At 41.1% G+C, this 27,946-nt stretch overlaps 1 protein-coding gene across 1 annotated transcript in view; it reads right to left on the bottom strand.

Annotated features, from left to right (window-relative positions):
* The window catches only part of EFHC2 (EF-hand domain containing 2), a gene marked incomplete at its 3' end in the record, with an annotated part of 161,978 nt that overhangs the window by 44,835 nt on the left and 89,197 nt on the right, over positions 1-27,946 (bottom strand). The window contains 4 exon segments of the mRNA XM_081222351.1: positions 12,113-12,243; positions 15,199-15,389; positions 18,258-18,394; positions 26,843-26,999. Of these exon segments, the coding sequence (XP_081078477.1) occupies positions 12,113-12,243; positions 15,199-15,389; positions 18,258-18,394; positions 26,843-26,999 (616 nt within the window).

The following is a 27,946-nucleotide window of genomic DNA, read 5'->3' as shown; positions in this document are numbered from 1 at the left end:
GAAAATGAGACCACATCTTCTTCTTCGGATGTAAAACGTATCTAAATTCACAAAAGCCTCCACCGCCACCTCACCTGGCTCAGTTCGGGTAGAAGAAGGAAATTTTACTACTATTCTTCCAGATGGAAGGTACACATACTAAGAATTATTTCTTTACTTTTTTTTCCCCACCCAGCATATACTGTGTTCTAACTGATGTGGAGGTCTTTTCACAAGAGCAACTTCCAAGATGTGGCACAGGATTTCTCCACCTCTGCAGTTAAAGAACTGGGAAGCCAGGTCTCTGAGGCACTAAAAGACATCAGACTGTTTCTCAAAAAAATAAAAATCGAATACTTAATTTGAGGGCTGCATATTTTCAGTATTCTAATTCCCCAAAATGTGTTGGTGCATGCTGCTTCAGTTAATATTGTTGTTTAACAAATTACCCTAAAAATCAAGTGCTTAAAGCAACTCTTTTGTTATGTTCATGGATTCTGTGGGTCAGGAATTCTGACAGGGCACAAAAGAAGGTCTGGAGTTTCAACTTGGGAGATTCTGTAACTGGGGGCTTGAATTATGTGAAGGTGTCTTAGCTCATAAATCCAGTGCATGGCAAGGGCCATCAGCTGAGATTTCAGTTTGGGCTGTCACTTGAATTACCATCTACAAGTGGTTTCCCTATGTAGCTTGGGCTTCTTCATAGCATGGCAACCTCAAGGTGGTAGAACTTCTTACACGGTAGTACAGGGTTCCAAAAGTAAGTGTCACGTCATACAATGTAGAAGCTGCATCATCTTTTCTGAACTGGCCTCAGTTGTCTCACACAGCATCACTTCTGTCACATTCTATTGGTTACAAGTGAATCACAAAGCCACTCAAGATTCAAGGGGAAATGGCATAGACCCCACCTCTCAGTGGAACGAGTGTCAAGTTCACATGTTGGACACTGCTGCAGCCATCTTTGAAAAATACAATCTGTCATACATGTGTAGTATACAGTTTCCTTCAGTTATCAAGATCATTAGTATCTAGCATTCCTCAGTTAACTGGGATATTAATGTAGTGAGAATATTTCAATTCTCAAGAAGTGGGAATGTACTACATAAGGAAATTGGTGGAAGTATAAAAGATCAGCATTTCAGTTTCTTTTGTGAAGGAGAATTTGCAATTTTAATAGTCAAAACTAAGTCACAGAACAAGAAGAAAATGAATGGGGAAGACACTGTCACTAATTTAATAAGAATTTAAAAAAATTTTAAACTCTTCCATTTCAAAATTATATTTTAAAGCTCTGGAATTGTTTTACTTCAATATAAAATATTCTGGCTTATAATAGAAAACTTTGGAATAAGCATTTTAAGAATTTAAGTAAAATAAACCTGCATGCTGATCCCACAGCATATATAAAATTTAATTTGAGATGAATCATACACTTAAAAGTAAAAGCTAAAATCATAAAGCTATTAGAGAAAAACATAGGAGTCTATCTTGGTGACTTTGAGGCAGCCAAAGACATCTTAAGCAGAAAGCAATAACCTTAAAAGAAAAGACTGACAATTTGGACTTCATCAAAATTTAAAATATATACAGTATTCATCAAAGGACACCACTGAGAAAGTGAATAGGAAAGCCAGAGACTGGGAGAAAAACATTTGCAAAACGTGTATCTGACAAATGACTTGTATCCAGGAAATATAAAGAATTCCAACAACTCAATAATAATACAACAAACCACCAATAAATATTGGCAAAAGATCTGAAAAGACACTTCACACACACACACAAAATACAAATAGCCAATAAACACATGAAAAAAAGTGCTCGGGGCTTCCCTGGTGGCGCAGTGGTTGAGAGTCCGCCTGCCGATGCAGGGGACACGGGTTCGTGCCCCAGTCCGGGAAGATCCCACATGCTGTGGAGCGGCTGGACCCGTTAGCCATGGCCGTTGAGCCTGCGCGTCCGGAGCCTGTGCTCCGCAATGTGAGAGGCCACAACAGTGAGAGGCCCACATACCGCAAAAAAAAAAAAAAAAAAAAAAAGTGCTCAACATCATGGGTTGTCACGAAAATGCAAATTTAACTACAATGGGATACTACTACATGTCTACCAGAGTGCTTAAATTAAAAAGCCTAATGATAGCAAATGTTGGCAAGATTGTGAAGCAATTAGAACCTTTGTACGTTGTTAGGGGAAATGTAAACTGGTATAACCTCTTTTGGTAAAAGGTCTGCCAGTTTCTTAAAAAAACTAAACATACACCTATGTCCTAGCAATTCCATTCATAATTATGTAACCAAGAGAAAGAAAATTATGTTCACAAAAATATTTGTACAAGAATGTTCAGAGCGGGTTTATTTATATTAGCCAAAAGTTGGAAGTAACCCAGGTATCTATCAGCAGGGGAAAGAATAAACAAATTGTGGTATTCTCATACAATGGAACACTACTCAGCAATATGAAAGAATGAATTACTGATACACTCAACAATATGGATAATTCTCAAAATCATACTTAATAAGAGAATCCACAAAAGAATATATGCTGTATAATTTCATTTATATGAAATTCTAGAACAGGAAAAAAGCCATTTACTGTGAAAAAAATCAGAAAAGTGGCTGCCCCTTGAATGGGGGAGGTGGGCAGGGACTGACTAGGATGGGGTGTGAGGGAACTTTCTGGGTGACAGGAATGTTGCACATCTTAATAGGGATTTGTGTTGCACAGGTGTATGCATTTGTCAAAATTAAGCAAATGTATACTTAAGGTTGATGCGTTTTATTGAATATAAATTTTATATCAAAAGGAAAAAAATGTAAATAAATGGTAAGCATGCTGATATATTTAGAGGGAAGTAATTGATGTCTGTGATTTTCTTTGAAATGCACGAAAGTTAAGATGGATTAATGGATGGATAGAGGGGTGTATGAATGGAGAGATGCATGATAAAGCAAATAATAGTAAAATATTAATGATTCAGTCTAAGTGGGGAAAATAAATGGGTAAGAATTTGTTGCTAATTTGACAAGAATTTGAAAATTATAAAAACGATTCCATCCTAAATTTAATTGCGAAGCTCTGGAACTTTGTAACAGAAATTTAAAATATTATGGCCCATAATAAAAGAATTTTAAGTAAGCACATTAAAATTATTTGACTCTAATCAATAATCAGAGTAGAGCATTAAGTGGAACAACTCATACCCTGCTCTATGATTATGAGACTCTTGACTTCTGCTCTAAGCATTCTGCCAGCATTTGTCATTAGCTCTTTCTGGAAACTGAAGCAAGAAACGAAAAATGCTCAGTGCTCTTTGCCCAGGCTTTTTGGTTTTATTTGCTTGAGCTTTATTTATCTTTTTAATTTTTTTTCTACAATTGCTCATTGTTAAAAAAAAAAAAATCAAAGAATGAGGCAGCTTGGTGTGCAGCCTGCTAGGATTTCTTCAAAGGATACACAACCCCTGAAATATTTATATAAATATACATGCACACATAACCTTTAGACTTTTGGCATAAATAGGATCATATTATACAGACTTCTGAATTTTGCTTTATCTACAAAACAGCATGATATATATATGGTAGCCATTAGTGCTGTTTACCTAACATCTGGTTTCCCTCTTTCCTCTGAACATATGGGTGGAGCCATGTGACTAGTACTGGCCGATGAATTGAGTGTAAATGATATGTATTTCTTCCCAGCTGAGACTTATTGGGCTTGACCCTCCAAAGCTCTCTTCTCTCTCTGGTATATTCAAGGTAGTGGCTGTTCTGTCAGATTCAGTCCCTGAGTGGCTACTGTGAACAAAGCTCCCTCTGACAACAACAATGGATACACAGAGTAAACAAGAAATAACCTTTGTTGATTTAGTTCCCTGAGATTTGGGGGTTAGTTATTACTGCAGCATTACTTAACCAAACCTGACTAACACATTGAACATTTTCTCAAGTATGCATATTTGGCCTATCTCATTCTTTCTGATGGCTAAATAGTACAGTCTTAAACCAAAGCAGTAGAATTTATCCAACTACTCCCCTATTGTTGGACATTTGATTTTTCCAAATTTGTGCTGTTACAAAGCTTGCTGCAATAAATATTGTGTGTGCACACACACACATACACACACACATATCTATTACAATCCACTTGTCAAATTTTTTCTGAGTAAAAAGTTTCTAAACGTGCAATGACTAGGTAAAAGGGTCTAAGCATTAGATACTGCCAATTGCCCTCTAAAATGCTGAACCAATTTAAACTCCTATCAATAGAAAATGAAAGTACCTGTTATCCCACATGCTCATCTGGAGCCAGTTATGTCATTCTTTTTAAATGTCACCAATATAATAGGTGGAAATATTTTATTGTCGTTTCAGCTTACGTGATTATTGGGCTTCTTTTCATAGGTTTAAAGGCTGTTTGTATTGCTTCTGAGAATTGTTTATTCCTGTCCTTAACCCATTTTTGTCTGTTGATTTTACAGTTTTTCATAAATCCTTAATGTCAATCCCCTGGTTCTTATACTGGTTGTAAATATTTTCTCTCAGTCTGTCCCTTGTCTTTTAAATTTGTTTACAGTATTTTTTGCCTAGAGAAATAGAAAATTTTCCTGTAGTCAATACAGTCAACTTTTCCTTTATGGTTTTTGGAAACTGTGCCCTACCTACCACAAAATTAAAATGTATTAAATGTTTCCTAATCAATTATCACTAAAACCTTTATTATTAATCCATTCATTGTCCGCTGAATTGAGAATTTCTCTGTACCTTATAATAAAGTCCATAAAAATGAATCTTTTATGGGCTCTAATACTCTGTTTCACTGATATTTTAGTTTAATCCTCTATTAGTATATTACAGTGTTTTCAAATATCTATAAACTACATAAATTCTAGTATCTTGACTGTAATATTCTTCCTTTTCAACATTTTTTTAATCCCTGATTTTTATTGAGGGACCTCAAAATCAATGAGCCAATTTCTCTCCCTTAACCCTGCAAAACAAAACCAAATCTAACAACAGCAACAACAAAAACCCACATTGTAAATTCTGATTTGAATTGCTTCAAATCTAGATTAATTTGGACAGATTAGAATTTTTAAAATAGTGTCTTCCCATTCAGAGATATGATAAAATTTTGAAATTGTATTCATTTTAGTCTTATACATTTCTTGTCCAATTTATTCCCAGGTATTTCATAATTTTTGTTGCTATAGTGAATAGTACCCCCCATTGCATAATATTTCCTGTTTATTACTAGTAAAACTATTGCTTTTTATGTAGTTTTCTTGTATTTAGCTACTTTCCTAAATATTCTTAATATTTCTAATCATTTTTAAATTGAGTTTTTTGGATTTTTAGATATAAAATCACACTTGGGTTCTGATTTAAAAATCAGTCTCCAGTTCTATTTTGGGCTATTTACACAATTGGTTCCTGAATGCCCATTTCCACTATACCTAGGGTACAAAATAATGGAATTTTATGGCTGGAAGGGACCTTAAAATGATCTAATCCAAGGGTTACCTCGTCAAATACCTTCTGGGATATGCAGGTAAGATAAATGGGAGAAGGTATACGACAATAAGGAATTGTAGAGACTGGGGAAGAGTGCAGAGAACAGGCACAGTCTGAAGCGGACAGTTGCCACTCACTCCCAACTGACAGTTGACATGGGGAAACGTAGGCCCAGGTTCTATTTTTCAAGAGGAGAGAGAAATATAGACCTTTATGTTTAAAGTCTTAATTTTAAAAAACATTAAACGAAAACCAAACAGAACACGATTGCCAGCTATCAATCCATGAACTTGAAAGTAATCCAATGCCTTCACTGAAGGCAACTGAAACTCAGAAAGGCGTGTCAGAGATTGCAAAAGTAGTGGAATATAGGGGAGGAGTTTGTATTTTGTTTAGCGGCTCGGGTGGATCAGAACAGTATTTGCAAAGTGCTAAAACCAGGCAAGTGTTTTGCTTGGTTTGTTTACAAACAAGGAGTTCCGTTCCTAATGTTGTCATTTTATGCCCCCTGTTTGGCTCATCTTGGCTTGGATTTGCCGTCATAGCAAATGAAGAGGGTACCTTTTAAATCACCAATCTATATTTGGGGAAATTACCAGGTTATTTTCTCCGTCACCCCAACATGGAAGTCAGAGCTCAATTTCCCAGGCTTCCTTGCAGTTAGAAACATGCTGGTGACCCAGGCTCTGCCAATCGGGGAAGCTTACATGAGACCTTGACTTGGAAGGGATTAACAAGAGAAAACCAGCTAGGCGTGGCCACCTTTGGTGTCAGAGGGGTCCAGTTTTCAGCGGTAGCAAAGGACACAAGGTTGCCAAAAGTAGTGGCAGTGATGGCTGTGGTAAAATCAAGTTCTTGGCAGCAGCGCAAATGTAGCAACGAGTGTGGGTGGTGCAGTAGGAACAGAGGCCATTTTCTCATCAGACAAGTTCTACAGCCCAGTTCTGGGCACTGTTCCTAGAACTGAGCCTCAAGCTTGTTGCTCCAGCCCTTCCAAAGATACTGTGAACCACCCAGGATCCTTTTTAAAAATTCCTTTTCTGCTTAACTAGCCAGAGAGGATTCTGCTTTTTAAAAACTAAGCCCTCACCAGTACAAACAACACCATCAGGCAGTGACAGAATCAAATCAAAGATCTCGGTCTTTTTGATTCCCAGGCCAGCATTTTTTCTATGACATCACATTTATTTATATTTAATGCTTTTAGGAAGGTTCAAAATGCTGTTTTCAAAAATGTATGCTGAGGCTCGTATCTCAAAGATATGGTATGGACACTGTCAAAGTGTCTACTTGGTTCAAGATGAGAGTACATGTTTGAGTGCTTTTGGAATTTGTCTTGGTTTTTCCTTCTGTTCATATAGATTCATAGACTAGTGGCTTCCTTAAAAGATGTTAGTTAGGCTTACAATAAAAACACCAATAACAATGTACACAGAGTTGTTCAAAAAAAGAGCAAAACCACATAAAAGGAGAGATAACTGTCTGAGATAAATCAGGATGAGATCATTACAATTTTCTAAGCACTAAATTTATAATCTTCTTCCTTTAAGTAAAGGACAGTAATGGGGTGGATTATATTAATGTTTCCCAACCTCGGTCCACCAACGGTGATGTTTATTTTCCACCTTCATGGCCTCCAAGTTTTTAAAGGGCTTCTTCCAACCTCATTTATTAAAGAATGCTTTCAATGACCTCATCAAGAGTAAATACAGAACTTAGTGAAATATCGAAAACAGGACATAAATTCCTACTACTATTTTCAGTGACTATTTCAAACTATTCCAACTATTGGGATAAAGGGTTTTCATTTTCTAGTGTCCGCTATGCACTACAGTGTGCTACAATAAGAACTTTACATATGTTATATCAGATTTATTCATCACAACAGCTCTATGCAGTAGGTATTATTACCATCCCCATTTTGTAGGTGGAAACATTGTTCAGCAACTTACTCAAGGCCCCCAAGCTGACAAATGGCAGAGCTGAGATTTGGATGCAAGTCTACAAGTCTAAAATTGAATCTGTTTACTACATTATACTATCTCTCTCAGGAAGAATTTTAAGTTTACAAGAACGAAAATTTCCTCGAGGCTGTAAATCTTGGGATTTATTACATTGATGCTCACAGGAAATCTCCTGATCCCACAGTTGATAATGGGGGTCTGAGGAAGAATGGTGTAATAATTCACTACATTCACTGAGGCCTGAGACATGGGGTGCTGGAGGTATCTAGGAAAGACTCCAGGGTGAACCGGGCATGTGCCCTGCCCTTGAAAAAGAGGTGAGCACTGAGCACACAGAAACCCAAAATACATGCAGGCTACATGGGGCGGGTGTCATCTCTGATGGAGAGATCAAGGCTCGGGGAGGTGGCTGGAGGGAGGGGCTGGCCACGTCTTCCCTGGCACAGGGCCCTCGCTGCTGCTGTCGCCTAGGGTTCTAAGTCCAGGGCCCCCATCAGGAAGCCTCACCCTGCCCATGTTCCCAACTGCACGAAACACTAGCCCTGCCAAGCCTAGTCCCTGCCTGGCTCCCTGCTGAAACCTGCCCGTCAGGTATCGAGGCTCTGAGAAAGGCTCTCTGCACTCTCTTCGATTACAATCCACGGCTGTCACAGGCCAATCTGGCAGACCATGAAAAAAGGGTCCCAGAGAAATAGGTCCAGCCTAGAGGCAGAGCCAGCTAGCCCCACAAGGCAGAAGAGAAACACTCCCTCCCAAAACTGCCCTCTGTTTCCACCTGTCCCTGCATTCCTTCAGGTCAATTTTGAGGCAAATATCTCAGGAAGGCCCACAAGTTAATCCAGTAACCCATTATCAACCATGGCACCTTATGCAGAGATAGTTTATTAGCTCCTGCCCACAAGGTTTCCCTGAGAAGCGGTGCAAATCTCTGAGAAGAAAGAAAATGCCCGGGGCTTGGACTGCTGCCCAAAGCAGTAAGCTTGGGCTCTGGGGCGCCAGGTACATACTGAGAGGGCCAGGTATGTAAGCAGGGGAGAAAATGAGGGCCACAGAGGTGAAGCCCAGAGGCCTACACTGCAGTCCTGCCTCTGCCTGCCCACTCTACTACTTCGATGCACAAATTTGAAAAGGGAACATTTTACAAGTGTATTCATAAACCTACAGAAAGTTTCAGAATGTCAGCGCCTAGAAGGGGCCTTAGAGACCATTATATGGACCAAAGAGTGAGGTGTAGGTAGGTGAAGTGAGTTGCCCAAGTCACTTGACTTGTGAGAGTCAGGACTAGCTCTCCCTGACTTCCCTAGAGTCAGAGACAGATTTCCCTTCCCCAGAGCAAGGTAATCAATTATTTACTTGTTTGATGCAAACTTTAGACAGAATGTTCCTTGAGAAATAGGACCATTCATTAAATTATTCAACGAACACCTACTGTACTTGGCTGGAGCCAACTGTGGAGGCAGGGAAATAAACGAATAACTCAACACGGGCTACCAGTGGATAATACAGGAAAAGCATTTAGCACGATGCATGGTCCACAGTAAGTGCTTGATAAACAGTGACTTCTCCAAAAGAATAATTCGAGTGAGATGGAAATAAGGGAAGAGATGGAGGCAAGGGTCAGATCATGACCAAACTCACATGAAACACTAAAAGGTTGGGATTTGCCCTAGAGCAAAGGAACGACATGATCAGATTTTAGGGAGGTCACTCTGGCACAGCTTTGGAGGATGAGTGTTAAGACAAGGAGTCCAGGTGAACAGATGAAAAGCTGAACTGCAACAGTGAAGCTAGAGATGGAGAGAGGTAGTTTAAGAAGTGCAATTTCAAGAGGGTGGGAGAGGCCAAGATAGGGGAAAGACAAGGTAGACCCTGGCCCAGGCCCTGGGGACAAGTATGGTGGCCTTTACCAAGACAGGGTCCCCGGCTGCAACTTTACGGGAGAAGAAAAAGAGGTCAATTTAGGGAAAGTTATTTGGGGATGCCTTAGGGACATCCAAAGGGGAGATGTCTCGGAGGCATTCGTATTTCAAGATTTATAACTCAGGAAAAAGGTCTGAGCATGAGGAACTAAATGGAGAACTCAGCCTTTAGCTGACAGCCAAAGCAGGGGGGGCTGGATAAAATGCAGCCACTCAACAAATATTCACACCCAGGCACTGTGAAAAGTGATAAACTTAAAGCAAAAAACAAGAAAGAGAAGGTCCTTGCCCTCAAAGAGGTTACGTTCTGGCGAGAAGAGCCAGAATATACACTCATACATCCATACAGAAATAAAAGAAAAATATTAGCTAGTAAAAGCTCCAAGCACATAATTAAATTAGGATGCGGTGTGATAGCAACTGACTATGTACTTTCTTTGCCTTTGCCCAGGGAAGAACGTGAAGAGCAAAAAAGAGGGCTGAAGACCATGAACTAGGGACCCACAGATGGCGCAGTGCCCGACACCAAGCATATCACACGGACCAGGACCTCTTGAGGCCTCTTCTGCACTCTCATCTGGAGACAGAACCCCCAAGAATAATCCTAGCATCTCATTATTCTATTCAGGAACTGTGATATGTAGTGAGCCCAGCATGAGGTGCCAGGTTTAGGGCAGTGAACAGGGCTGTCGAGGACCCCGCTCCTCAGAAAGCTCACATTCTAATAGGAGAAGACACACCCAGGCACACACACACCAAGTACAGCTATCTAAATAAACTTAACTGCAAGTTGTGCTAAGTGCTATGAAAAATATAAACAAGGGGCTAAGAAAAACAGTGAGCGATCTACTTTAGGTAGACTAGAAAGAAATCCCCTCCGAGGAAGCAGCCTTTACAATGAGTCCCAGGGTTTGCCACGAGAAGGATGGTGGTGTGGACATTCTGAGCAGAGAGAACTGCGTGTGCATAGGCTTGGAGGAGGGAAAGAGCTTGACGTGTTTGAGAAAGCAAGTGACTGATGGTCAGCAAGGCCAGAGGACAGAGCTGGAGGAAAAGAAGTGATGACACTGGAAATACAGAGTTGCATCGCTCAAGGCCCTGCCGGCTGCAGTAAAACGTTTGGATCTTACTGTAAGCCACTGAAGGGTTTTTCAAACCAGGTACAGCCTGATCTGATTTCTGTCTTAAGGAATTTCTGGCCAGGAGAGGGCCTAAATATTGGGAGCTAGTTCTTTCTGATCATCTTTCTGAGCCCTGAGGTCGCCCTGCAATCACACAGTGTGGCCATCCTTTATTCCACCCACAATTAGGGTCAGGCCGCAGAGCAACTTTTCCTCCTTGGATCTCCTGCCTGGCCTAAGTGTTTCCCCCAAAGCCCTATAAACTTACTAAAGTGTTTCCAATAGACACTGCTAGAGTACTAGGAGAATGGACGCTTTTGTAAAAGAACACAAAATAATAAAACGAAACCACTCCCTCATTTCTGATGGAAATTCGCTTTCCCCTCCACTGCTTTCCATTAGTCCATGGCCTGAGCAATTGTCTCTGCTCTTTACCCTGTCTCCATTTATCTTCCAAGAGGCCATGAACATGTGTACTGCTATGAACAATAACAAAGAACTATAAATTCTTATTGATCCCAGAAGCTCGGGAATTCTAAACAATAAAAATATGTCCTCTGACTGCTGCTCTCAAAAGAATATTTTGGAGGCACAGAAGAGCTTTGTTAAAATAACAAATGAGCTTTGGGGACACTCTGGGCCTAATGGAGGGCTCGGGTCACCAGGTATTGATGCAACAGGCAACTTCAGACACAAAAGTTAGAAAGACCTCCCTGCCACCCTCTCCTGGGCTCACGTCTTCATTTCTCAGCCACATCTTGACTGTATCAAGCTGAGTTTCCTATATAGCTTTCAGCCACTATTGTTTTTAGGGGCCAGCATTCTCAGCCTAAAGAGAAAGTCCCCTTTGTCCTCCATCTGTGATTTAATTTACATTCTCCTGAACGCTCCATTCACTTTGTTTTCAGGCTAAGAAGTCTCACAATTGTACCAGACCCTGAATTTGAATTTCCCTGTGTTTCTGCTGTTTGGAAATTTGCCTAGGTCAGTCACTGGACAGTCCTAGAATTCAGCTTAACCTTAGAGAATATCTTTATTGTTCATGATTTCTTATAATACTTCTAACCTCTGTCATATATTTTCCCCTTGATTTCTACATTTTTGTGTCTTGCAAAATACATACGTGTGTGAGCACACATACACACAGATGCATACATAGCACCTTTCCTCTGATAACTGCCGAAGTTTCCACTGTCTTTTCCAACTGGATCGCATTCCTAAGGAGATGTCCCTCCTAGGTTCCTCAGATTTCAGAGGGGTGCTCTTAGCTGCACTGTTTTCAGCCTTCCTCATTCAGATGCAGCCTTCCTGGCATTCCCCTGATCCTTCAATGCCCTGCATGATTCACAAGACAATGTGCCCAACTGACATACTATGCCTTTGCCTCTCTGTTCTCCCCTAGGAACTTCTTTTATATGCAAATGCATAAAATTTACTAGAAATGGGCAAAACTTGACCACAAAGTAATACGAATGTAAAGAAATACCAATTCCTAGTAAAAAAAAAGTACGTAGGAAATTAATGAAGAAACACTAGGGAAGAAAGTGAGTTCTTTCTGTTCTTTGGACAATCTTGAGGAGAAAATAGATTACTGCTAGCAGAATATGTCTTACCTGAATGTATTATAATCCACCATTTTCGTGTGCATGCAATCAGCAGCTGTAAACACCTGCTTGAGCTCTCTGGATTTTGATTCTTCTTGTTTTATCTTTTGTAGGGCAAGTTCAATGTTGCTCATAGGAAACTGGAAAGGAGAAAAGAAAGGTATTTAAGATGGGGAGCCCAATCTCCCTGGTGGCCAGCAAAGAGACTTCATACTGTGAACCTTGACTTAGCTGGCTATGTCTTTCCATAGAGACCAACACAGAGAAGACATGACCAGATTTCTTCAGCTATGGCTCCAGGACAACAAGTGACATTAGCACAGGGCCAGATCTGAGAGAAATGCACTTAAGGGACAGCGGGCCACAGGAATCAGAAAAGAACCACTACTCGGACCTCAGCCTCCTCCCTTTAACCCTTGGACATTGACCCAACATGTTGGGAGACCCTAATGGAGAGCATGGGGATTCAAAATTGAATAAATGGACCCCCAACTTTCTCAGATCTTTAGAGTGCGCCCCCAGAACTGTCAACCACCAGGTGATACACGCACTGCAGTCCCCTTACACTCACTCTCCAGGCAGCCCCCAGTTCCTGTCTCCTACACTGTGATTTGGCTTCTGACTCTGTAAGAATACTTCTTATTCAATTCACTAAAGCATAAGCTTGTAAATAACTAGAGCAAGAGCTAGAAAAGGAGAAGACTAAATACAAAAAGAAAAACATTGATGGTAACTTAGAATAAAGTTCATCTCTGCCCTGGGAAGGGGGAGGCATTCCCTCCCTTTTTTGCATTTCCTTTAATCTGTTTCCATGATAGGATCTATTAGCTCTTTTGAAAAGACTCCTCAGACTGATATTAATCTTTCTCTGCTTAGAATGTCTTTGTTAAGGGTAGTTTTAAGATAATGCAGTTTTCACTTGGGATGCTGATACTAGATAATGTCCTACCCTGCTTTTATCTTTCTGAAAGGAGAAAAGCCCTTTATGTCTCATATATATATGAGATATATATGTGTGTGTGTCTGTGTGTGTGTATTCATGCTATATATTTTTTATATTAAAGTACAGGTTTGCACTGTGTTTGAAAATGGAGCTCTAGTGACAACAGCTATTGTAAATTGTACACCGACTGAGCTTGCTATGGGGCACATAGAGCTAAGCACTTAAAAGATTTTTGCATCCAATCTTCATAGTAGCTCTCTGAAATAGGCACTGTTGGTACTCCCATTTTAAAGATGTGGAAAACAAAGCTCAGGGAAGATACACGTCTAAGGCCCCTCAGCTTTTAAGGAGTCAGGTTTCCTAGCCAAGCCTGCTGGTCTCCAGGAATGTAACTGCCCCATTATTGAGCCTCTCACCTGACTTCAGTGCTTTTGAAGAGCTACCGGCTCATGGTGTCACGCTAACCCAAGTTCCTAACGCTGCAAATGAAGAGATGGTGTGGCAGCCCCAGAGGGTGCTGCCCAGGCCTGCCCTCAAGAGGGACCACGCAGAGAAGAGCACTGTTAGCGGACAGCCCCCAGCTGCTGCACCTTCATGATCACTGCAGCGCTGCAGCTTTCAGAGACCCCACGGAGGCCACACTCTCCCCAGACTCTTACCATCCAGTGACTGAGCAGGAAGGAGGCACCAGAGCTGGGCCATTCCTGCCTGACATGGGATTTCTCTGATAACTAGTGTTTGCTCCAGGGCTCCCCATCGGCCTGGTGCAGACTTTCTCAGAGCTACGCTGTGTCTGAGGCTCTTCCCACCCCATCCTCCTTCCTTCCCTCTACTTTCTCAGGGATCAGACCTACATCCCAGTCTCCCCACCTACTCCTGTTCCCTCCCCCTTTATCCTTCATACGCATTTCCCTCAAGACATCTCTCGCATGTCTAAGTCTGTCTTGGTACCTGCTTCTCAGAGGACCCAAACTGATCCGGGTAATGTGCTATACACAGTGAGACTGGCCTTAGCAACTTACCCCGAGCATTTTACATATAAATGAAACGGAATTGGTACTATATCTATATAAATGGCACATAAATATTATTATTTTCAGGCAGACTTTTTAAATACATTATTTCTAGATAGATTCTTCAATAGTAGGCAATGATTCTGAAATATACGTGTTTGCACACCAGACTAGTTCACACTTAAAAATCAAGATTTTGGGGCTTCCCTGGTGGCGCAGTGGTTGGGCGTCTGCCTGCTAGTGCAGGGGACGCGGGTTTGAGCCCTGGTCTGGGAGGATCCCACGTGCCGCGGAGCGGCTGGACCCGTGAGCCACAACTACTGAGCCTGCGCGTCTGGAGCCTGTGCTCCGCGACGGGAGAGGCCGCAACAGTGAGAGGCCTGTGCACTGCGATGAAGAGTGGACCCCACTCGCCACAACTAGAGAAAGCCCTCACACAGAAACGAAGACCCAACACAGCCAAAGATAATAAATAAATAAATAAATAAAATGTGACACCTTTTAAAAAAAAAAAATCAAGATTTTGTCAACATGTTATTTTTACTGAACGGCACTGCCATAATGGAACTTTTAGAAATAGTACCCACGTGCCATACTATTGCAAATGAAAAAACTCTTGGCGCTCACTGTTGCCAGTTTGTCCTTGGATTCCCATTTAGGCCTCAGGTGGCTCCTGTTATGGGAAGCTGCAATCCCAGCAACTATCAGGTTCCCTTGGGGTTTCTGTTTGTTTAGGTCTTGGCCTTCTCTGCAGGCCTGTGCCAATTAACTGGGACAGCACAGTGTGTGGCACCAGATTGTCTTCCTTTCCGATCATGGCTGAATTTTTTTCTGAAAACATTGTTAGCGTCAGCAGAAAACCCAGGAAACTTGATTCAACCTTGGGCCTGCCTCCTGCCTGTGCCTGGCATCCATGATGCTGGACAGTGGAAAACCCAGCACATAAACAGAGGAGACCAGGCCCTGGCCTCTGTGACGGGACCTGTGGCCAAGTCGTGCAGATCCATTATTCATGCCCACATGTGTGAAAGCACAATGTAAAACTGGTGGCAAGATGAAGAAGAAAAGGCCTGGAGTAAGAAAAACACAGACTGCAGAGTGCTGAGAGGTGAGTCAAGAATTACACCAAGTGAGTTCACCTTATCTGAATTCCTTTCCATGTAGTTTAAGGTATACACATCAGCACTGACCAAAAGAAATAGGTAGCCATTCACGTTCACTTTGGCTCCAACATACAGCTCCTCAGCCTTGATATATTCTGAGAGTTTAAAGACTTCTTGTCTAGGCTTCTTAACACGAATTCTTTTTAAGAACATCCCACCAGTATACCCTATAGGAAAAGAGAAAAAAAGTTAATGAGTAGGTCTTGTTTTTAAAAGAACCATACAGGGCTTCCCTGGTGGCGCAGTGGTTAACAATCCGCCTGCCAATGCAGGGGACACGGGTTCGAGCCCTGGTCCGGGAAGATCCCACATGCCGCGGAGCAACTAAGCCCGTGCGCCACAACTACTGAGCCTGTGCTCTAGAGCCCGCGAGCCACAACGACTGAGCCCGTGTGCCGCAACTACTGAAGCCCACACGCCTAGAGCTGGTGCTCCGCAACAAGAGAAGCCACGGCAATGGGAAGCCTGTGCATCGCAACGAAGAGTAGCCCCTGCTTGCTGCAATCAGAGGAAAGCCCACGTGCAGCAAGGAAGACCCAGTGCAGCCAAAAATCAAATCAATTAAATAAATTAATTTTAAAAAAGAGAACAGTACAACTTGTCTTTAGAGTTACTTCATGCTCAAACACAGACCATACAACTTAGCTATGAACTTGTGAACTCATACTGCGTATGGTACTTAAGGGACGAATGAAGCAGTGGGTGAAGAAATGAGACCTCCTAGATGAGTGTGTAAAGAAGAAAAGTGGCATGGCATTCCAGCCTTTTCTTTTCTCGCTCCACTCCCTTCCCAGTCCAAACACTTAAGTAAACACTTAGCAAGGACTTGCTATATGCCCAGAAGCATCCTGGAAACTGGGACATTAGGAACATCTTTAGAGCCTGCCTGAACAGTACCAGGTAGAAAATGTCTCACCTGAGCTCATCTCCACCTATTTGTCCTTATACTTCTGCTGACATACAGATGAAATGTAAGATGCGCCATTTCCGGAAAGGAGCTTACTTAATTGTTTGAAGATAACTATGGGAGTCCCCTGAACTCTTTTTTTCTACAGGCAAAATATCTTTGCTTCTTTTAGCGATGCCTCATTTTTCTTACTTTCCAGAATTCTCACCATTTCCTCTGCTCTTTTCTGGGCATTATTTGGTTTTTGAGCTCTTGGAAAGCAGTGAGCAGAGTTGAATGTGGGACTCCATTACCTTCTAACTGAAAGTGAACTGAAATCTTCAAACCTGTGAATACAACCTGAGACCAGATGAGCTTTGGGGATCAGCTTCATCACACTCCTACCACTTGCAGAAACCAGGAGTGGTGGAAAGACATAGCCTTTGTAGCCAAACAGAGCTGGAGTCCATCCTGGCTCTGTCACTTGCTTGCTGGATGATCTTTAGGAGTCATTTAACCTCTTTGAACCCCTCTGAATTCTCATTGGTAAATGAGAATAATATTTGTGGGGGGCCATAAAAATGTACTTCTCAGATTGCCTGCTGTGGGGAACAAAGTTGACAGAAGGCTCCAACTGCTATGTTCTGAAATCTATCCCCAGATTTGTGCCGAGGTCATGCTTCCCAGAGGCTGCTGCCAACACATGACTGAGCAAGGCAGGGATACTAAGGCAGGCCCATTCCTGCAAGATGGGAGCTCCTCCGGCTGGTGACTTTGGTCCCAGGACTCCCAGTCAGCCTTGGCAAAACTTTCTTAGAGTTTCACTGCAGTCTAAGACCTTCCCCTTTTTCCCTTTCCTCTGTCCTTCACAGGAGTCAGACATGCACTGCAGTCTGATGGCTCTCCTGGCCTCTTCTGGCTCCTGCCACATTTTCCCTCACCAGCATTTCCCCTAATAAATCTCTTGTACATTTAATCTCATCTTGGGGTTTGCCTCTTGGAGGACCTGGACTAACACACAAAACGTAACGGTCTTCTAAGTTTAATAGTAGGTACTCAATCAGGACTGCTTTATTACCAGCAAGCTTGTAGTTGACTGCCATCACCCTTTCTGTTTTATGAATGCTGCAATTGGTTTTGGCCATATTGTCCCCATTCTAGATGTATAGAGTTGATTTTTTGACCTTCAAGAGCATGACTTTATATTCATCCCTATTTGATTTCATATTTTAAGATTTGATCCATTATTCAAATCACCGTGGACCCTGACTTAGTTATACAAATGATTCATTATTCATTGGTGTGCTGAGTGGCTCATACCAGCTCATAAGGGCTGGTTGTTAAATTTTCAAGGGATTTTGCAAGCCAGTTGTTAAAACTGTTGGTTGCTTGAAATTGGCCATGGTTTGGGTATTTGCATCATGGAAATTGACAAACAGTACAAAATAGAGCTTTTCAAATTTTTTCAGAGAGCCAGTTAACCAGCACACCATTGATTATTCTTCTCAAACGTGTGTCTTTGGCACAGATAAAAATGTTGAACGTGTTGGGACAAAGAAGAGAGCCCTACAGTTCCATAATTTGGTAAGTCAAAATCAATGGCTCTCTTCAGCAATGGCCACCCTATCAGTCTACTGCAGAGAGGCACTCCGTGGGCCCTGCAGCTGGAACCTTGGCAACAGCCTCAACAGCCAGAGGGAAATAGACTCTGAAGATTAAATTTGTTAATCTGGGATTCTTGTCCTAGAGCTAGACAAAAATTTCGTACGTGGTACTATCAAGAATACAGATTTCTTCTTGTCTTGCTAGCTGTGCATGGAACTGGTGGTAGCCAGACCATGATTTTGAAGCTGCTGGATTCCACAGAGGTGCCTCAGAGGCCACGGAGGAAGTAGGGAGAGTGTCCAAAAGGAGATGTCCCAAGTCCCCCAGTCCTGAGCCAACCAAAACTGTTCCTCTTTTATCATTTTATATGTCTGGGTTCGCATTTAAGAGATCTTTGTAAAATGAACTTTAGTGGTTAAAAAAAAAAAAAAGAAAGCCACTCTCTTAGATCATCTAGGCTATAAAAATCAGACCATAGTCCCTTTCAACATGAAGAGACAGTTAATTATTCTGAGGAAACTGCTGTGAGAGGTATGTCTCTTACCTGAATTCCTCTCCATAGCTTCAAACACTGAAATTGTGTCATCACTGAGAAAATATGAAATAACAAACGTCCCTTCCACATCAGCACACTTGTGGGTGATTAGTTTTGCAAAAAAACAGAGTGTATTGCTTATGTTGCTGTAGTTAAATGGAAGAAAAATGAGGGTTATAGCATTATACAAGTAATCTTCCACATATTATGCGTGTAAAAAAACCTGCAAAAGGTATGCCATGTTTTTTTATTGAAGTTTAATTGACATATAACATTATATTAGCTTCAGGTGTACAACACAATGATCTGATATTTGTATATATTGTGAGATGATCACCACAGTAAGTCTAGTTAACATCCATCACCACACTTAGTTACAAAAATATTTTTCTCATCATGATAGCTTTTAAGATCTATTCTCTCAGCAGCTTTGAAATATGTACTATAGTATTATTAACTATAGTCATCATGCTATACATTATATCCCCGTAACTTATTTATTTTATAACTGGAAGTTTGTACCTTTGACCCCCTTCACCCATTTCACCTACCTCCCATCCCCCAGGTGCGCTATGGTTTTAAGATAGTAGCATAAACCCTCAGAGGTGAAAAAGTTCTACCACCTTCTTATTAAGGCTCTAAATCTATATGCAGAGGCATTTTCTCAGTTTATTAAAATATCTCTTATTCTTTTGATGTCCAGGGTAACACATTGGGAAAATGTACCCAAAACAGATGTCATAAACACACTGCTCAAACCATCTGCATTACATGGTTGTTCCCTACTCACGAGGCTGGTCAACAATCACTATCATGTCAGCAGGAAGCACAGCACCTGGGCCTCACTGCCTGAGCAGGCCAGAGGCTGCGCTCTGCTGGTGCCTAGAGCCACCTCCCCATTTCACTGCCCACTTTCTCATGCCCATTCCTTATCTTTCTTCAAACCCCACATCGTCTCCTCGCTGAGTCACTCTCCCAGTTCCCCAGCAGCCCCCTAACTCCCTTCGAGGGAAAGTTTACCTTTTCCCTTTCAAATGCTATATTATACATGATAGACCTGCCTTTCGTAACATTTATCACCCATATCATAAGTCGCCATTACTTACAAGTCTGTTTTCTGAAGGCAAGGACTGCATCTTATTAATCATTGTCTGAGACAACATTTTTTACATTCTAAGTGCTCAAATGTTTGTAGAAAGTTTTTATAAGATCCGTATAGATTGGAATTTGCACTTAGAATTCTGTGCATGAATAGTCTAGAAGAATGAAGATGGGATTGAATTCTAGAATCAAAAGTTCCCAAAATTGATTGCCTGGTCTTGGAAGAAATTAATTTATGGTCTCCCAGCAGAAGCATGTCTGTGGATATCAGCTAGTGAAAGGTGGACTTCATGACAAATACTGAACCCTTTGGGAGGTCTCTGATAATCAAAATCATTACCCCAAGGAGGCACAGAGTAAAATAAACCATGTACTTCATCCCTTCCCTGTCACAACTCTAAGCAGAGAGGTCCTCACTTTCAGTCTCTCATGCTGAAATTCATTCTTTCCTTGTGATCACACTGATTTAAAAACAAACAAACAGGAAAACTTATTTGTGATTTGCAGAGGCAGAAGGTGCTTTTCTCTGCTCCTTTCTTTGATTGTCCAAGGAAGGAGGGATGAAAAAGCATGGGGCCATGATTCACAGCTTGAGGCCTCAAGTGAGATGGGAAGTAGCAATCTGGAAGGCTACCCCCAGGGCAGCCCTGGCAAAACAGCCAGATCTCCATAGCTGTTTTCTTAGTCCCTAGCTTCCCAGGCTTCAGGCAGACCTCATACAGCATAGGGGAGGAGGGCAGCTATACCTTCTCAACCATCTTCTCTGGTACATAATTGGATTTAGAAGTAACAAACAGATTTGGTAATCCCTTCTCATGAAAGACCCATACTTTTACAGATGCCTGAAATATCATTCAAACAACTGAATGAGGTCTAATGTCAGGCCAAATGAATACAACTGCAAATTTAGCTTCTTAGAACTTACATAAATGTATAAGAGTGTACGTTAAGTATGGATTTTTCACGTTTAATATGCCCTTTTTTTTTAACCTAATTCTAGTGTTCTGGACAGCTTATCAATCAGGAATATAATCTACTCAAACAAAATCTTTAGACCAGTCATTCACAAACTTTGTCATGTATGAAAGTCACCTGGGAGCTTGTTAAATATACAGAATCCAGAGTCCTACCCCCAGAGGTATGGATTCAGTAGTTAGCTTGCAGCTCCAGAAACCTGCATTTTTAATAAGCTCCCCAGGAGATTCTGATGAAGTCATCCCCAGAGCACACTTTGAAAAACACTTGCAAGTAGCTTCAGACATTTCCTTGGCTAATAAGCTAATTATCAAACTTTTCTAAACACTCTTTTTATCACAATATGCCCAGCACTCAAAAAATTTTTAGCATTTTCCCTGCTTCTGATCATACCACCTATACTGCTCAATCTGGCTTCCTGGGCCATTGATAGTCAGGTTCAAATACCTACACATACAGCTATTTGTCATAACTGCCAATAATACACTCTCTACTCAAGTCACACAAGCCACTTCACTTAGTGCCCCACACTGTGCTTGTTTCTACTTCCAGGCCTTCGCTTGGTGTCATCCCCTCCCCCAGGGTACACCTTCATCCTGTCCTATGCCTGTCCAGAGTCCTGTCCATCCATTTGGGCTCCAATCAGTAGAGCTCTCTTTGACCATGGCTGCCCACCCAGCTGACCACCTATTCACGCCTCCTGCACCGACCATTATGCGTGGCACCCAATTTAGCACTGTATAGACTTGTATTCTTGACTGTTTTTTTTAAAAATGTGTTTATTGAATACCGTTGTCTCCAAACAAATGATAAATTCCTAGGTCCAGCAGCCATGTCTTAACTTTTTCTACACACAGCCCAGAGTTATCTATAATCACTGTCTTGACTTCTTCTCCCATTCTCTCTCAAATCCACTTCCATTAGGTTAGCTCTACCTAAACTATCCTTGTCAAGGTCAACAATGATCTATCTCCACAATGCCAATTCCAATGGTTCATTTTTGTCTAACTCGACCAATCAGCAGCAGTGGTACAAATGATCACTCCTTCTTCCATGACATTCTTGTTTCACTTGGCTTCCAGGATCCTGTATTTTCTCTTGGTTTTGCTCCTACCTCCTTGCTTATTCCTTTTCACATCCTTTGCTGGTTCCTCCTCTTTTCCTCAATCTCTTTATTTGGGGTGTCCCAGGGATAACAAGGAATAACGTGGTCATCCACTTCTCTGTGTATATTCACTCCTTTGGTGATCTCTTCTAGTCTCAGGCTTTAAATACTACCTACATGCTGATGATTTCCAAAGTTCTATCTCTAGCTCAGACCTCTCTCCCGGAACCCCAGACTTGTATATCTAACGGCCAACTTAACATCTCTACTTGATATCTGACATCTCAAACTTAACTTGTTCCAAAACTGAACTTCTGCTCTTGCCTCAAACCTACTCTAACTATAGTCTTTCCCATCTCACTAGATGGCAACTCCATCTTTCTAGTTGGAGAAATCTTGGGAGTCATCTGTATCTCCTCTCTTCTTTCACACCTCATATCCAATCTGCCAGGAAATCCTATTGGCACAACCTTCAAAATATTTCCAGAATCTGCTGTATCTCATCATTTTCATGGTACTCGCCCTCATGGAGCCATCATAACTTTTCTCTTGGACTACTGCAGTAGCCTCTTAAGTGGTCTTTACTTCCACCATTGCCCTTCTACAGTCTTCGCTCAACACTGCATCTGCAGTCATTCTTTTAATATGTAAATCAGATCAAGTCACTCTTCTTCTGTTCAAATCTCCCAATGAGTCCCCTTATCACTTGAAGTCAAAAGAATCCTGACAATGGTCTGCAAGGCCCTATGTTATCTGATCACCCATTACTTTTCTTAATCTGTCTACTCTGCCTATTACTCATCTGTTCTATCCTTGTCAGCCTCCTGCCTGTTCCTTGTGCATCCCAAGCCTGCTCCTTGCTCAGGGTCTTTACACTGACTGTTCCTTCTCCCTAGAACATGTTTCCTCTCCTCAGTAAAGTCCATCCAAACCACACCATTTAAAATTGAAACCAGGGGTGCTCTTCAGGCCCATATTCCAAGTCCCCTTTATTCTTTTCATAGCTACCTTCTTTATTTTTTCCATGGCACTTTAATACCTTCTATATACTATAGAATGTACTTACGTATTACCTTAATTGTTTATTATCTGCCTCCGCAGCTAGAATGTAAGTTCTATGAGGGCAGGGCTTTGTATCTGTTTTGTTCACTGATGTGTCCCAAGATCAGTGCTCGGCACATAGTGGGTACTCAGTAAATATTTGCTGACTAAGAAAATGAATGGCTCACCCAGGGCTACATCCCTGCTGAGAACCTTAAAGATAGCTATAGCTATAGTCTTATGGTTAGAAGAGACATGAAGGCTTATTATTATTGATGGGGGAAACTGGTTTAAAGAGGAAAAAAATGACTGATGGAGACAACAGATGGACAATATCTGAAACAAGTCAGAGATTAAGATTAAACCGTGAATTTTTAGATGCTATATGATTATGAATAGCACAAGTCTGGGATAATAGCCTTCCTGGTAGGAAGTCATCCATCTCTTCTATCCATCATTAAGAACTAAAAGGGTGAATGCTCATTCTACTTACTCACTTATTCATCATTCGTCCTCTTACGGACAAAATATCTATTAAACCCCAAGTACATAGCCAACACTGTTCCAACTCTAAGAGAAGCAATAAAGCCAGTCCCTGCCCTCAAGGAGTGCTTGGTCTCGATATAAACAAGTAATTGCCACACACTGTGATAAGTACAGATTCTGGGGCAAGAGAGGTGAACTCTAGGAGTCAGACTTCCTTGTGTTCAAATCCTACGTCAACTAAAAATTAGCTGTATGAGCTTGGGCAAATTGTATAGCCTCTCTGAGCCTCAATTTCCTCATGTGAAGAATGGGTACAATAATATTACCGACTTTATGAGGTTGTTTTGAGGATTAAATGAGATCAAGTATTGTAGTTAGCATACCATAACCATAAACTGCTTTTTATTAGTAATATTATTATTGTGAGAGGTATGATCAGCAGAGTATTGTAAGCACACAGAGAACAAAGTACGTAATTCAGCCAGGTGCAGTGAGAAAGATATTCTTCTGGTTTTCCCAAGTCAGACTAGACAATCTGCCCAGCGGGCCACCACAGTGAATTTTTACCCAGACAATAAAGGTCTTCATTCCATCAAAAACCTCATACGCTTTAACTTGAAACTATCTCCTCCAATGACTCACAGTAGGTCACCATTAACCTCATACAACAATAAGCAGCCAGTACATTTTTAATAGCAATATATATAATCAATATATATCATGCAGTATTGCACGTCTCAATTCATGGTTTGTTTATTTGCATTAAGAAACTGTTCTTTGTATGCTTTGTGAGATCATCTTCCTTAGGTTCTCACGGTTCTAAAACCTTGGGTTATTCAAACTCATGTATAAGTCTCCAGCTGAATGTGCCAGTTTCTATGGAAACAAGGTCACTGTGTGGGAGGAGCTTGAGGGAAGTGTATTCCTGGCACAGAACAAGCAGTGGACAGAAAGAAAAGAAATTAGACCCATTCGTGCCTGTACCACCATCCTCTGGCCACAACAGCATGACAAGAACGTGGAATGCTGTCTACAGTCAGTGCTCTGTGGGCAAGTTGACATGGTGCAGACAGAAGGAGAGACTAAGGCAACTACCCACAAGGAACTCTTTTCCCCCTGGATTCCAGAAGTAACACACTGGATCGTGTTTCATCCTGTTTACTTATAAGAAAAATTCCCTCTCCTTTTACAATAGGGACATTCTTTCTGCCCACCTCCTTTGGTGGCTGCCCTTCAAAACAGCAGTTAGTGAAAAGCATCCATCAAAAGTCCTGCCCTCGAACTTCACTGTAAACACTGCTACCTATAAGGGAGGATGGAGTATGAGTTGGTGTTCCTCTTATATGATCGAAATCAGTGGTTCTCAAACCCTGGTGCCCATCACCAGAACCCCCTGGAAGTCTTATTAAAACACAGTACCAGGCCCCCCGCACAGAGATTGGGCCTCGATAGGTCTGGGATGAAGCACGGGAATTTGTATTTCTAACCAGTGTGGAGGCCACACCTTGAGTAGCATCAACTCTGAAACTTAATAACAAAACTCCCAAGTCCTTACAAATAAAAGATTATTTCTTAAAAGACAAAGGACATCGTGTCAGGGCAAAGGCAGCCTTTTAGACATTCTACACAATTCGTAACATATTTTCACCATGTTTACAGTTAGAGCAGAACTATTCTCTCCACCTCAAAATATTCTACAATGGTATCTGACGCCATTAAATTTTTATCAAATTCAGGGTGCTGTCTTGTTCTTCTCCTTCTCCTGCTCTTACTCCATGTTCCCTTTATCATTTTTCTCCACAGGTTCTCCTGATCCACTATTTCCCTCATGCCAGGACTTCGGTGTTTAGCCCGCATCCTATTCAAACATCTGCAACATTTTCCCACCACTCTTCCCCCCTGACTTCTTTCTCCAGGGCCTCCATTCTCTGAAGAAGCAAAAAGTAGCCATGGGCAGTGCTCACAGCTATACACATGACTCAGAGGCAGATTTTTCCTCATATATATTAGGAACACTTCTGAAAGTCCATCTTTTTTTTTTTTTTTTTTTTCGGTACGCGGGCCTCTCACTGTTGCGGCCTCTCCCGTTGCGGAGCACAGGCTCTGGACGCGCAGGCTCAGCGGCCATGGCTCACAGGCCCAGCCGCTCCGCGGCATGTGGGATCTTCCCGGACCGGGGCACGAACCCGTGTCCCCTGCATCGGCAGGCGGACTCTCAACCACTGCGCCACCAGGGAAGCCCTGAAAGTCCATCTTTTGAAATCATATTCCACCACACGAGCAAGCTATGGTTACTGAACTCAACCAAATCTCTCAAGTTAAAACCACGTTAGTTGCCAAATAACATGCTAAAAAACACTTATAAATCACTGAAGCCACTACAGCCTATGGGCCAAATACAGCCAGTGACCTGTTTTGGTATGGCCTATGAGCAAAGAATGATTTTTATATTTTTAAATGATTGAAAACAATCGGAAGAATAATATTTTGTGATATGTAAAAATCATATGAAATTCAAATGTCAGTGTCCATAAACAGTTTTATCGGAGTGTAGTTACATATTGTCTGTGGCTGTTCTCATGCTACAATGACAGAGCTAAGTGGTTGTGACAGAGGCTGCATGGTCTGCAAAGCAGAAAATATTTGCTACCTGACCCTTTAAGAAAAAGTCTGATGACTCTTACTCTACACCATTTCTTAGGGACCATCTTGAGGAGATATATATATGGAAAGGCATATATATACACATATACATGGAAAGGCAATATAGATTGTGGATAATATGGCTTTAGTAGCTTCCAGATGACACATTAAAATAACCACTCAATGTGAGGGTGTGGAGAAAAGGGAACACCTTGTGCACTGTTGGTGGGGATGTAAATTGGTGCAGTCACTGTGGAGAACAGTATGGAGGCTCCTCAAAAAACTAAAAATAGAACTACCATATCATCCAGCAATTTCACTTTTGGATATATATGCAAAGGAAATGAAATCACTGTCCCAAAAAGAGATCTGCATCCCCATTTCAATGCAGTATTATTTGCAATAGCTAAAAGAGAGAAACAATCTAAGTGTCTACTGACAGATGAATGGATAAATAAAAACATATATATATATATGTGTGTGTGTGTGTGTATATATACATATATCTATATTTATATAAGATACATACACATAATGAAATATTATTCAGCCATAGAAAAGAAGGAAATCCTGACATCTGCGACGGCATGGATGGACCTTGAGGATATTATGCTAAGTAAAATAAGTCAGACAGAGAAAGACAAATACTGCATGATCTCACTTATATGTAGATTATGTAGAATCTACAAAAACCAAATTCATAGAAACAGAGATCAGACTGGTGATTGCCAGAGGTGTGCGGAGCAGGGGAGAATTGGGTGAAGGTGACCAAAAGGTACTAACTTCCAGCAATAAGATAAATAAGTTCTGGGAACATAACATACAACATGATGACTAGAGTTAGTGAAAATGTATACTTGTAAGTTTCTGAGAGAGTAAATCTTAAAAGTTCTCATCACAAGAAAAAAAAACTATAACTATGTGAGAATGATGAATGTTAACTAATCTTATTGTGATGATCATTTTTCAATACATACATATATCAAATCATTATGTTGCATACCTTAAACTTATACAATGTTATATGTCAATTATTTCTCAAAAAGCTGGAAAAAATAAAATAACCACTGAAGAACCTGGTAATACTTACATATTAATCAACTTCGTTAAAAAGGTATAACAACATGTCCCTGGACTTGAAATCAGACAAATTAAGTGTCATCTGTTTTGTCATGAGGACAATATTATAAACCCTGAACACATTTGGGGAAGATCAGACTAAAACAGTGGTTCCCTCAAGCACCTGTCATTTTCCATGAAGTTCCTCTGATGAGGTGTGGGCACGAGGCCTATGCAGGAGCAGAGAGAATCCTCTTCAGAACCAAAGCCGGTGTAACGTGGAAATTTCCTTTCTATATTTGGAGGAGGTGGGGCCTTGCATGAAATCGAGGTAAAGTTCTCTATAACAAAACAAAGGCAGATGAAACATCAATATTTTTTTTTGCCCTGATTATGGCTGTTTTGAAAGGTTTGTTATGTTTTCAAGATGAACATGGAGATCTTTGTAGACTATTTTAAACTCTTTCAAACAAAACACAGCAAAATCCTGGGAGGGTAGGTTTCAATCGTGTTTACAAAAACCACAAAACTCACTCAATAGTTGCCATTGGTTCAAAAGAAAGAAAAAAAAAGAGAGAGAGACTGTGTCGAATAAGTAAACATTTATCTTTTGTCATCGCATCCCCATTTCAGAATATTTTTTGTTCTTCCCTGATTTTTCCAATGATAGGAAAATTCAAACTTGGAACTTTATGCCACCCATGCCATATTTTAACCTGTAATGTAGCCCTGTCCTATCTTTAGTCAACAGTCACTAATCAAATTCCTTTCCAAACAGGACTGACTCCTAAGTGTTTTGCTTTACCTTCCCCATCTGATGTCCCCTCCTCTTGTGCCTACTTTTTAAACCCTCTCCCTTTCTTCCAACTCAGCTCCAGGCCATGACACTTCACTGTCTAGATCAAAAACAAAAACAAAACTTCTTCTCACCAACCACCACTCCAGGGTGCTTCTGTTATTGCCCAAGTAAAGACTGCAATCGTACTGAAATGTGATGAAGCAAAAATAAATAAATAAATAAATAAATAAGGAATAAAACCAAAACCAAACAAACGAACAAAACCTTTAAAACAGCCACTACCTACTCTCAAAGGGAGTGTTAAGTGGTAAATACTTGTTGACTTTCTTTATTCATTTGTTATCTGTGAAGAAGGAGAGACATATTTATAATAGCCTAGGAGCTGTTGGTACTCATTTGTGAGGCTGTACAATCTCTGAGAAGCAAGTGTGTTCTCCAAAGCAAATAATACATTGACTCAACAGATCCCAGTCACCTGTGTTTGTCACA

The sequence above is a fragment of the Mesoplodon bidens genome, assembly GCF_964165515.1.
Source record: "Mesoplodon bidens genome assembly, chromosome: X".
NCBI lineage: Eukaryota > Metazoa > Chordata > Mammalia > Artiodactyla > Ziphiidae > Mesoplodon > Mesoplodon bidens.
The sequence above is the reverse complement of the archived record's forward strand: the minus strand, read 5'-3'. Positions and strand labels throughout refer to the sequence as shown.